Source organism: Ptychodera flava, chromosome 13, assembly GCF_041260155.1.
Source record: "Ptychodera flava strain L36383 chromosome 13, AS_Pfla_20210202, whole genome shotgun sequence".
Taxonomy (NCBI): Eukaryota; Metazoa; Hemichordata; class Enteropneusta; family Ptychoderidae; genus Ptychodera; species Ptychodera flava.
The window spans coordinates 32,503,541-32,516,065 of NC_091940.1; the positions used below are offsets into that span (position 1 = coordinate 32,503,541).

Below are 12,525 nucleotides of genomic sequence, written 5' to 3' on the forward strand. Positions count from 1 at the left end.
AATAACGACCCGGAACTTCATAAGTGACTTTGCCCATTCCATTTCTGTCGCCATGATAATACATGCGTTAGGGAGAGCATCATAACCTGAAGTTGGGACGCTGGCTATATGACACTGGGAAGTTTACGAAGATGTGTGCATCATACACCGGGGACGGTGACCAGGTAAGGAATGAACCATCTAATATTCGGGGGGGGGGGGTCTTGAAGAGTTTTAAAAGACATATTCCCGTCAACGAAACTATTTCAGCCACAGATGGCTCGACCAAACAGATGATAAGCTATTGATGCGAAATAAAAATCCATCGGAAGATGTCTTCTGACATTTTTGGTATGCTACTGGGGGGTGTATTTTAAGATGTTACTCGTGATGGAAAAGATTATGAATCATGCCATCTTCCTGTCTAAATTGACACAACATGATAAGTCATTTAGAGAAACTTTTCTCGCAATCACAAAATTAACATCATTGATTTCACAATGTTTTACAAAATATAGTAAAGCGTGGTGGGCTATTGTAAGTGAAGTTATACTACACTGTGCATGTCCAAATATGTTATCTGGCTGTCGGTAAATGTGCAAGCTATGCATGTTTAAAACAATACAGCATATATTCTTATTTTCATCTTACTGAGCCTGCTTTTTGTCATTTTTCCCTGCAAGGTCTTCACATATATCATTATCTAGCTGTTTATTGAAAATCAAATGTGGCCACTCACAAACGCAGGGTTTGTTGGAACTGCTGAGTTACCTGTGGCCTGGCAATTATACTTTGGTGCATAGATGGTACAACACACAAGACACCAAAGCATGTTGATGTGAAATCTGGCATGCTCAGTACAAATGTAAACAACAAAAATATGTGAAGGCCCTGTCTTTTGTTTTCTTTTCAATCTGAAAATAAGTATCAAGGTTATGATCACTAAACTAGACTGTCTGTCACTAAACCCAAACTTTATACATACCGGTATATATTGCTCTTCTTACATTGAAATCCTCTATTTCAGTGATGGTGAGCAAGTAAAATTGTTACCAGGTTCCCCCAGTAATTTGATCGAGGATCCTCTTGGTCTATCTAATTAGATGAAGGGACAGCAAAGATGCTATATCGGGGCTGTAAAATCATTCATCAATGTTCTGCAACAGTTTGCAAAAACTCTGTGTGAGATAACTTTCTAATCAAAAATCAGTTGTGTGAATAATTTGTACATATTTTGCTCTCCACTTTTAGACTTATTCAAATCGCTATTTTCAGGGTACTATAGTTTGTTACGTAGTTAAACTAAATTTCTTCTTTTGTTCTTGTACAGATGTTGGGTCATCTGAACACTAGACTCAACATTAGCAAGCTCCACCCAGTGCTTTTTGAGAGGACAAAACCCTTGAAGCTGGGAGACATTGTTGAGGTGTGCGGGGAAAGTGGATGTGGTAAGACTGAATTGCTGCTGCATTGGACTGTACAGTGTATACTCCCTGACAAATGGAAAGAGAGTGAACTCGGAGGTTTAAACACGGGGGTGCTGTTCATTGATAATGACTACCACTTCTCCATCCTGAGGCTGGTCAGCATCCTCGAAAGCCAAATTCGACAGAAAGTGACTAAAAATGAATCGGAGAACATCAGTGCCGGCGACCTGGAAAAGTTGATGAAGTCATGTTTGCAGAGGCTGTACGTTGAGCGTTGCCAGAACACTGTGGAATTCCTGCTCAGTGTGGAGATGTTGGAGACGTTGCTTGGCAACAAACCAAACATCAGTGTTGTCATGGTTGATAGCATCAGTGCCTTCTACTGGTTAGACAAGGACATTGGTGAGGCTAGACTCAAACATTTGACAGCCAGACTTGAAAAACTTGTACAGGATTACCAACTCATTGCTTTCATAACAAACTCCCTGGTCAGTCAACACCAGAATGAGGGTGGAACATCAGCTAAGACGGTTATGTCTGACCCAGTAAGCAGGACTTGGAGGAAGATTACGACCCACAAATATTTCATTTCAAGGAACTCTGCATCAGAATTTACAATAGGCTTGCAAGGATCTCACAGTGATGAACAGACAGTGTTGAAGTTTTTCATTTCAGATGCAGGCATTGTTTACAAAAGTAGTCAGTGAACTGTATCTGCCAATTCAGGGGCTTGAAGCTCTTCATTCTCTTTCCAAAGATTTTCATCTTAAAGAATATCTTTACAAATTTCAAATTTCAATTATGCTTTTATAAAATTCTGAACCGCATGTCTTAACATTGTAAATTTAGAAAATTTGGTTGTAATTTTGGAAGATTTGGAAGGCATCAGTCATGCCAAACTGTAAATACCCTATTACTGCAGTCTTGTGTCAGGGACAACTCATAGATGAAATGATAGATATGCTTTTAGTATGTGAATTAAAATCATTGCCATATACTTTTATTCATAAATTTACCATGTGAATATTTCATTTTTTACAACAACAGATGTTCGAAATTGGTCTCAGACACAGAGTTTTCATATGAAGCAGCCTAAAATGTTGTCTGCAGTACTTGATAAGGTATATGTTTACACTCTAGTTTAACTCATTGGAAAAAAATAAATGGAATATCTTGCCCATTGGGAAAATGATTAAAATAAGGCTCTTACCTCGAAAACAAACGGTGAACTTGACTCTTTCTGTCTCAATGAGTTGCCCTAGATATTGCTAAAACTGGAAAGATTTGCAGATGAACAAATCTTGCAATGAGTACCATATGAACTATGATAGTGTCCTTGAGTGACAGATCTTTCAGTCTAGGCAGCCTGGTGGCTCCATCAATTTCATTCAAACTTGGAACAAGGACTACTGTGACATACACCTGCCCATCAATATGTTTTGCAATACAATTTAATATGTATGCCTGGTAGAAATTTTGTTTTAATTTTTGTTGTTCTTGAGCCAGTGTCAGTGATCAGACATACCCTGATAAATTTCATTAATTTCTTATGCTCAGTACTGGATCAGAATACTTTCAATAATTTAGGCTGACTCACAAGTAGTCACTTGTAAGTGCCACTTTCAATCTTATTAAAAGATGGCAGTGTCATGACGTTCATGTTATACCCTAATGTGCCAGGACTGAATAACCTGCCCCAAGGTGCAAATCCATTCAGTATTTTGGGTTTCTAGGCCAGGATTGACAGAAGCTCAGCAGTCATTCAGTTTATTTTGCTGGGCCGGCACATATTGTTCATTATATATTATACTGCTATAATCATGGTGAAAAAGCAACGCTCTGATTGGTGGAGGCAGGAAGTAAGATCCATATTCACAATATAGTACAGCTGGAACACTACCGTAGTAGTTCACTCCACAAATTTGCTCTTGCTATTGCTCATGCATATACTAGTAAATTGTTTAACTGGTCAAAATCTTGTGGTATACCCTTTACTGGGGGTGGTTTGTTGCTTAATCAAACTGCATTATGGGAGTAACAAATAGGCCAATAGACCAGTGGAACGGCAAGCTCACTGGAATGAGGACAACATTTGGTGTTCTTTAACCTGATATCCCTGGATTTGCTGATCCCTGCCAAAGATTTACAACCGTGGGTGCATGATCAGCGCCAAAAATACAAACAAAGGCTGGTGATCTGTCACGTGGACTAACAACATTAGAAGTGATAACTATGACAATATTTGTTATGTTCAAAGAGTTTATTCAATGAAAGCAGAGACATATGCTACAAATGATTTTTTTTTGTGACAATATCACTTGTAAGGCCACAAAATAGTAAATTTTTCTATATATTTTGTATTTTGTACCATCTTGTTGATGTTAACAAGACCATTTATCAACACAATTTTGTCTTGTAAACTACTTCAAGTGAAGTATTACATGCTATGCCTTAATATTCACCAAAACCTCAATTTATTTTTACTAAAAAATAGATGGGAAAAAAATAAAGGAAAAGCAAAGCTGTTGATGTCATTATTAACTAATGTAAATCACATTTAATACAAAATTTCTGTTTTACTTTTACAAGGATAAAGTTGGATTTAAACTGATTAAGAAATTTCAAAATTCAATTTGCAGCACAGTCATGAATATTGTTAGGAAACAATGAATACAAAAAAAAAACTTGATAAATCAATAATCCATTGCAAGGAAGTAAAAATTAAAAAAAAATGTTTCAGGACTTCGTTATGTTACTTCCTACACCAACACTTCCACTGTCTCAAAGAAACCGAATACTGTATCATCTATAGGTGCTATAATATTAATGTCAACATTCCCACTGGCACACACCGTTGGGTAAAATCTTTCGGTCCATGCCTGAAACACATCGCTGATATGGTACGATATCTATATCACTTATCAAAATTAATAGTTAAAAAATCTGAAGATATGATGATGATGGGTCAAAAATAACAGGGAGCATGTTGAGGTGAATTTTTTATAAAGTTTTTCATCTTATGTTAACATTAGCTTTGTGCATTGCATGAAGCAGCATAACAATTTACATATCAAGTTAGCGAGAAACGCGGAAACACTTGAATTGCAGCCCTGGCTTTAGCAAGAGTCTTATATACTGCAATTTTAAATTATCTGATTACTTTTTCACTGTGTGCCTGTATGCTGAACGGTAGACTAGACAAAACCTAGCCACCAAATGAGACTTAGAAAACTGTAGTAGGAAGTGAGATTTCAGTTGCAAACAGCCAAATCTAGTACAGCTACTATGTAAGCTGCGGAAGTTTGATGGAGTCAGACAACTAATGATTGATGAGAAGATACATCACAATATTACCGGAATGTAGAACAGTGAAGGGATATGATTGTGATTGAATCTGCTTAATGATGGAACACACACACAAACTGCCCACGAGGAACTACAAGCTCATAGCTGACTAGTCCCTCACACATGTCCTAACACATAAATTCAATTACACTGCTGAAAACAATAGGCTTCTGAAAATGCAGTCTTACAAGCATTCAAGTATAACACGACCGCACGTTCAACGTCTGCAATCACCAAGACGCTCTACGTCTGCTTGCAAGCATTGCACACGTGTATATACACAGAGCAAAACTTGAACCCCTTTTTATAAGAGTCAAGTAATTTTTACCTAACAGGTAGTGAAGATCAGGTATATACTGTGATCAACAAGTTCAAAGCACATCACACTTGGAACAATCCTTCTGCCTTTTGGAGTGACTGTGCACCGGGACAACAACAATACATGCTGACATTTGTTTGATATGCAACATAGCTGGTGGAAGAAACTGACATTGACCTTCTTCCTTACACTTTAGTGCGGCGTGAGACCTCTCTTCACAAAGGTGTGCAAATTCAATGGTAATGTATACCAGGCCCACCAAAATGATATGTCTGGACCAGCCAGTTAAACATTCTAGCAGTCTTTCAGACAAGTGTTACAACTCAATGATTTATAATCAAAGTGTGCAGGGCTACCAAGCTAGGCTGGCCAAAACCAAATATACCAAAATGGTTGACCTCAGACCAAAGAAAGCCAGTAGGAATTTTCTCACCCATGCTCTGCTACAAACTTTCAATGTTTTCTAGATTGCAACTGCTCACTTGTAATTTACCTTTTATGATGCAGATTTTTTTTCCCCCTTTTATCGAGATGGGCTTATTGTTTGAAAAAGATGTTGATGACAGCTCAATGCTGCAATGTTGAGTGAAAGACGTGAGAATAAAATACCACAAATAACTACACACAGTGTCTCTCTCTCTCTCTCTGATAAGTTGCAACATTGCCATGCAGTGATGGGCTGTTTCAATGGGAGCTCATCCCGATCAGAGTAAGGAAATAAAACTTTGGCAAAACACAGTTTGGGAAGAACCATAGCCTCAGTTCCTGAAATGTAATGGTGCAAGGCATTCTTTCATTGGCAAGGGAGTTTTTTTTTTAAATAGAGACATAAAGTTACCAAATGCCACATTAGACTACAGAACTGTGTTAGGTCTTTGCACGCAACATCAAGGTTTTCAGACGGAAAAAACAAATAACAACAGCAAAGAATGTAAAACGGAGGAACAAAAATGATAGGAATGACAGGAATACTGGATGATGGAGCGACAGTTTGATAAAAGTACAATATTTTTGGCAAAGTAATGCAATTAACATTTCTACATTCATCACGTATCAGAATCAAGAAATGTTGAATTAACTTAAGTGTTGACTGCTGGTAATCTGCAATCTATCAGGTAATAGACAATGGCTGTACACAGTGAATGATGTGTCATCATTCATTTTATTGAGTATCAGAAAGGGGGGGGGGGGGAGACACTGCTTCATGCAAGTCATTGGTGTGCTATTTGACGTATAATTTGACCAATAAAAATTTGATAGATATTTGTCACCATGACATGAAACTTCATGATTATTTGAATACTATGATAAACATTCACGCTTGGAAACAGTTCATGCAATTTGCAGCAACTTTGGAATTGTATGTACGGGTCAATCATATGAGCTGTGTTTACCAGTCAATGCACGATTGACACTTTTTTTGGGTGAGATTGTTTTGGGTTTTTTTTGACATCATAAACTGCTGAAGCAAAAACAACCTGCATCATTTCATTTCATGCCTTGGACTTGGACGCTCCCCTCTGCAATAGTTGATTTGCAGAAATTGCTTGTGACCATGAGCAAAGAGCAGTAAGCTTGAGAATACATGATGAACTTCGTTCAACCCTCTCACCATTGAGCTTTGAAACACCCTTATTATTTGCCAGGGCAAAATTCTTGTCTACATTGGGAGACGAGGGCGTGGGTGAAAGCAAATGCATACCTTTAAGTATTTTTAAATCAAATCTTTATACTGTAAAACAGGGATGAAAGGTCAAGGCAGACAAAGTTGCTCTTTAAACGATGTCACTTAATTGCATCTATAGCTACAACTACTTTCAGTACACCACCTATTGAAAATATAATATTCTATGAGTAAATACAACATGGATGCCCACACACTTGCCCTCTATGACATTAAAAAATAGCAAATGTGGTTGTATTATGATCACCTCGAAATCCCAAATGAAGTACTCTCGGGTAAAACGGCTCCAGAACATCAATGCTACAGCGAAGCCGGAAATAATAGTATCACTTTGACAAAGAATACTACTACTGCTACATAAACCTCTTGAGCTTTAGCCACCAGGACGCACTTTCACCAAGTGAGATAATCTGGCTCCTTCCTTTTTCCATCCACTGATTTTAAAATAATAATGAGAAGAACAGAACCATGTGAGTCCCTCAGGGAAATAAACACCACAGTTTGCAGTCCTACATATCTTGAGCTATGTCTTCACTATGCGTGATGCAACGAGAGTCTAAACATGTCATTGGTAACGAACCATGAGCCGTTCAGGGGCTTCAGGTAGAAGCATTGGCTAAATGAGTGTGGGGCATCCTCGTCAGTCTGTGGGGAGAGAAAAGAGAAACTGGCGTGAGAAATTCATTATCTACAGCACCACAGATCTAAGATCATTTCCATTTAAACCCATACCAAACCCTGACAAGTTCATATGTCAGTGTTAGATCAAGTTGGTCAGGACCAGTGAGTTGTAACATGTCTCATATGTTGTATTTTTAAAAAGACCTGTATACGTAATGTAAATATGATTTTCACTGACTTAAACCTTAGAGGCTGAAAATATGTATAGGTTTTGGCTCAACCCTGCCTTTCACTGTCACAGTATATTGGAAACTGACAGAGACCTAGCTGGATAAGGGTGAATGAAATACTAGTTTTTAACTACATTGTCTACACAGGAATTTTTATTTTCTTCAAATAGTCAATAGTTTGAATCCGTTTATTCAAATTTTACAGTGATTTTCTAGTAGGAAATGTCACTTTTGCCTGGTATATACAGTATGTTCACACAATGTTTGCTTGACAAACTTAGTACAACATAGCCTCATTTCCCTTTTCGAAAGAAACTGTTGGAGGAATTCATGTTTAAAGCCACAGAGCGCTCAGAAAGAAACCTGCTGTACAGAAATGCTTAGGTAAATCAATGTATTACCGGCCATCTTCAGCAACTGATGTTCAAGTCTACATGTATATTTCTGTTCAAATTAAACCTATCATGGCAGGATAGTCATGTGACCTCAGTCAGAAAAAGTGGGACGGGTGGAGGTTAAGGCAGAAAATGCAGAAGGGGATGGCAATCGAGATAACAACTAACGGTAGGCGAAATGTCTTGTGGTTTTCACATTATTCTTTGTTTGCTGTCCGCATGGTGGTAGGTTTTCAGAGAAAATTAAGAAAAAAAACACAATGTTAACACTATTACAAATAAAAATATTATTTTTCCAAAAGAAACCAAATAAAAATTGAGCTTAGGTTAATATACTTGTGTTTTTTGTCTGGGTTTGTTTTTTTACCTGGCTGGCTGGCTGGTTTTTCAAAAATCCAAGGACGGCAAACAAAGAATTTTCTTTAAATGCTTATTTCTGAACACATAATTATCAGTCCAGAGAAAAAAAATTGTTCCTTGCATTTTCTAGCAAAGCAACAAAAATGGTTGGCAAGACCAGGAGTCTGGATTTTACAAACTGTACACAATAATACAATAATAGGGGCATTGCAAATACAGGCAGTGTTGACAGAACAAATTCTAAGCATTTCCAAAAGCTCTTAGCCTGGACCCCATACAAAGTCTCATTCAAAGTCCGCCACAGGTCAAAAACCCAAGAGATTTAAACAGACTAAGTCTGCCTTTTTTCATGAAGTTTGTTTGATATGTGATACTACTTATATTGTTGAAAGATACTTAATGAATGGGTGACCACGCATATATTAGACCCCGGAATTAATGGTCATGACCATTAATTCATTATCGTGATGGTTTCATTTAATTTGTCTAAAACAAGGGTCGAATATATGCATGGTCACCCATTCATTATCTTTACACATGTCAAACAATATAAGTAGTATCTTGCATCAAACAAAATTCATGAAAAATGGCCGACTTTGTCCCTTTAAGAGCGCCATCACTGACAGCAGTAAACTCATTGCAATGTGAGATTATACTGGCAGCAATTTCTGAAAACATTGGCTAGGGTGGAAGCAGTGATTCTGAGGAACAATTTAATTATTCTTCCTGGCCTTACTGTAAACTTTCTTCCATACAATCATTGGTTACAAATAATTCAGTATTTGAACAATAGACTGGCATGAAATTACTTGCCCTTTGGAGGCAAGATAACAACACTGAGGCAAGTATTCTTGTTTTGGTCTGTCTATGCTACGATTCCTTCTATGACGCAATACATTTGAGTCAGGCCAGGTGAATATCACATTATAAAGTTACAAGAATAGCAATGAGGACAATGAGTGTTTAGAACCTACCTTCAGCTGACCAACGACAAAGACAATGACACCTTGGCCATCTAGTGTCGGTTGAGAGTCGAATGTGGTGATTACATGCTGGATCTTTTGAAAAGGCAGGGACTGTGAGAAGAGAAGTAAATTATTACTTGGCTCTTTGCCGTTGGGTTAGCCAAGGCAAGGTGTAGCATAAGTTTTAGCCTCATTACTACAAATAAATAATTGTTGAGACACAAGTAATAAATTGTTTGCATTCACTGCCTGTCTGCATGCTGATTCATCACAAATACAAGAACTGTGAGACGAGATTTCATAACTCTTCACAGCGGACTGATGTAACTTTTGAAAAACAGACACAAATGAATATCGAAAAAAAATCATGTACAGATATTGAGCACATCTAAGTTTTGACACATTCCTGATCAAAAATGCTTTACTGGCTGTCCCTGCCTTGTCAGAGAAGTGACTGTTTGTGCACAGAATATCGGTGAATGTGCAAACCTGATGGCCAGACTGCTTTAAAGCCATTTTCCAGGTCTGTGACAATCTGCTGAGCCACTTAACAGTGGCAAAAAACCTATTTTCACCAAGTTAGCATATCTCATATACACAAATGTGACATAATAGTGCTCAGTAGGGCACTCTGAACATCCCTAAAACCCAACCAACACATAAAAATGTGTGCCTGGACTTGGTTGGCTGTAATATTGACATTACTGAATTCCAACAACTTGGCACGACTAAGGTCGAATCACTGATGCAACTTCTCCATGTTGTGCAACCCTGGGAATGTTATCAGTGTTTCATCCAGGATGGCATCAACAGCGGGATTTCCCCCTTTACAAGCAAATTTAGGAGGATTTCACCAGTTCATGTAATCTACTTGTATCTCTAAGGTGTGACTGGCACCACTTCATTTGTGAAGGGGGGGGGGGGGGTCCCCCCTTGACAAATTACTAGAGGGTGCAAACATGTCAGCAGAGAGGGAATCCCCCATACCCCTGTCAACATGAAACACTGTTACTCTTATCACTAAATGTACTTACAATTAATTTTTTTATAATGTTTTCTGGACCTTGTATTTGGCTGCCTTCAAAGGTCATTAGTGCATCATTTACCTGTGAGAAAAAACAAAACATTAATCACATTAATAGTCTTGTGCTTTTTCAACAATTGCAACCATATAGACTTCATTAACACTGTCTTACTATTTCCCTTCATACAGCATCCTGTTCTGTCGACATTGTGTGCCCTCAAGGCCAATGTGACACTGTCACCCATCGCACTACAAATAAAACCCCCATTTTATCTCTCCTGCAGTGTTTTCTCTGTATGTTCATTGAAGGGGGCAATTTCTGCCCCATTCATCAAAATTAGGGGCAAACTTGACATTTTAGGGGGAGTAGAAACAACAGGCCACCGCAATATGTGTTTAGGTCACCACACTATGTGCTTGGATCGCCATCATGTGGGAGTATTTGCTTGCTGTATTTTGTGCGCAATTTTTGCACTGTCAGTAACTTTTAGAGGACAGAAAACGGCTCGAAATGCACAATCTGCGCAATTGTGCAGTCGAGAGAAAACCCTTCACCTGAACCTCTGACTGACAAATGTACCATACTCTCTTGGACAAGTTTGCGCAATGTTTGCCCTCTCGCACAAAATGCATTGAATACATTGGAGATCCAAATTTCAAATTAAAGCAGAAACCATCAACAACTCATGGAAATATACTCCATGCCATATAACGTATGGCAGGGGAGCATAAAATGGTTGATAATACATGTTCTTATTGTTGAGGTAGTTGGGAGGAGAAGCCAGTTAGTTGTAGCCAGTCAATGATAAAGCGGGTACAAGTTGACATTTATTCAAAGACTAATATATTTCATTATTTTGCGAGCTAAATTAGCAAAACCGATTGGTGTTGTAGTGAACTACCGATAAAGCATATGGGCTGGCTCGCAGAGGTTCTTTGGTGATGATCCTCGACCCCAGCGCGATCGCTACACCACATCATCGCTGTGTATTCACAGCTATGTGGTTTTGAATAGGTATAGAAGAAACCATGGTCCAAACAAACTACTCCTGCATTTATCTACACGATTGCAATGACAATGTCACAATCAGTTCAAGCATGTAGCTGCAGAATAATTTGGCTACTGTTGGCACAACCTCAAATGATATTGTTTTTTTTAAAGCAGAGATTGCAAAAAGTTCATATTTGTGTCCTCATGTTCTTATTTTAAGAGGGATCTACTCTTTTATATTACCATAATACAAAAGTTGAAATTTCTATCTCACTCTCTCATTATAGAGAGACTCCTGTTTGGCAATAGCTAACCTGAAATATTGCATTTACTATTAAAGCAGATGAAGATGAATGCTGGACATCTTTCACATCTGCAATTTGCCAACTCAGGTATTTCACCCAGTATAGGTGGGAAAGTCCATCCCTACCACTTTGATTACACTGATATCCACTACAGTAGAGAGAAATTGAAAAAGTGTCAAACGTACTTTCGATATCAGTTACCGTGATTTACTGACTAATAATCACAGCAAATTTAGGTGAAAACTGTTCTTGAAATTCACCCGCCCGACTTATTTTTACATATTTACGAATTATCATCGCCTCCTTTGATTCTGGCTCCAATGAACAACACAAAAATTTGCATTGAATGTTTGTTGATCAGTTATTATTATTGCGTAAGATGACTGCAAAGTACAAACTTGTGCGCACACACACAGCTACAGGATCTTCAACGTGAAGGCTAGTCTGCGCACTAACACATCTACGACAGCAGATTATTTAGGCTCTGACGTCATTTACAGATGGCAAAGTCGCTCACACTAGCATCGAAACATGGTCAAGGCACGAGACTGTATCATAAAACAGCGTAATGAACAATGACAGAGGGTGCACAGATCCTGCGAATTGCATCGCTTCCATTGCAAATACATCATGGATTGCTACTTACGTAGAGTGGTAAAAGCGCCGCCCGATTTTCGTCAAACACCTTGTAGTAGTGTGTTACAAACGCCTGCCCTATTTCTTTAAACTGCGTTAATGGGTTCATGGTGAATGGAAATGCCAATACCGTGTAATTTCGCACGATATAGATTGTTAATATCCCTGAACATGCAGCTGGACTAAATACAACATTTAGTAATGGCGGATGATATTCTCGCGAGAATAGCTCCTCAGGACACTG

At 38.3% G+C, this 12,525-nt stretch overlaps 2 protein-coding genes across 2 annotated transcripts; one reads left to right on the forward strand and one right to left on the reverse strand.

Moving 5' to 3' along the window:
• The first annotated feature begins 46 nt into the window (after positions 1-46).
• Positions 47-2,628, forward strand: LOC139148201 (DNA repair protein XRCC2-like). The gene is made up of 2 exons (XM_070719518.1): positions 47-164; positions 1,310-2,628. Exons 1-2 carry the CDS (start codon positions 132-134, stop codon positions 2,111-2,113), a joined length of 837 nt encoding a protein of 278 aa, XP_070575619.1. The 5' UTR covers positions 47-131; the 3' UTR covers positions 2,114-2,628.
• A 1,019-nt stretch (positions 2,629-3,647) lies between these two features.
• On the reverse strand, positions 3,648-12,502 carry LOC139148202 (nuclear transport factor 2-like). Its single transcript, XM_070719519.1, has 4 exons — positions 12,292-12,502; positions 10,360-10,431; positions 9,335-9,436; positions 3,648-7,399 (listed from the first exon to the last, which is right to left on the reverse strand). The coding sequence occupies exons 1-4, from the start codon at positions 12,388-12,390 to the stop codon at positions 7,289-7,291; spliced, it is 384 nt and encodes a 127-aa protein (XP_070575620.1). The 5' UTR covers positions 12,391-12,502; the 3' UTR covers positions 3,648-7,288.
• Positions 12,503-12,525: the final 23 nt, after the last annotated feature.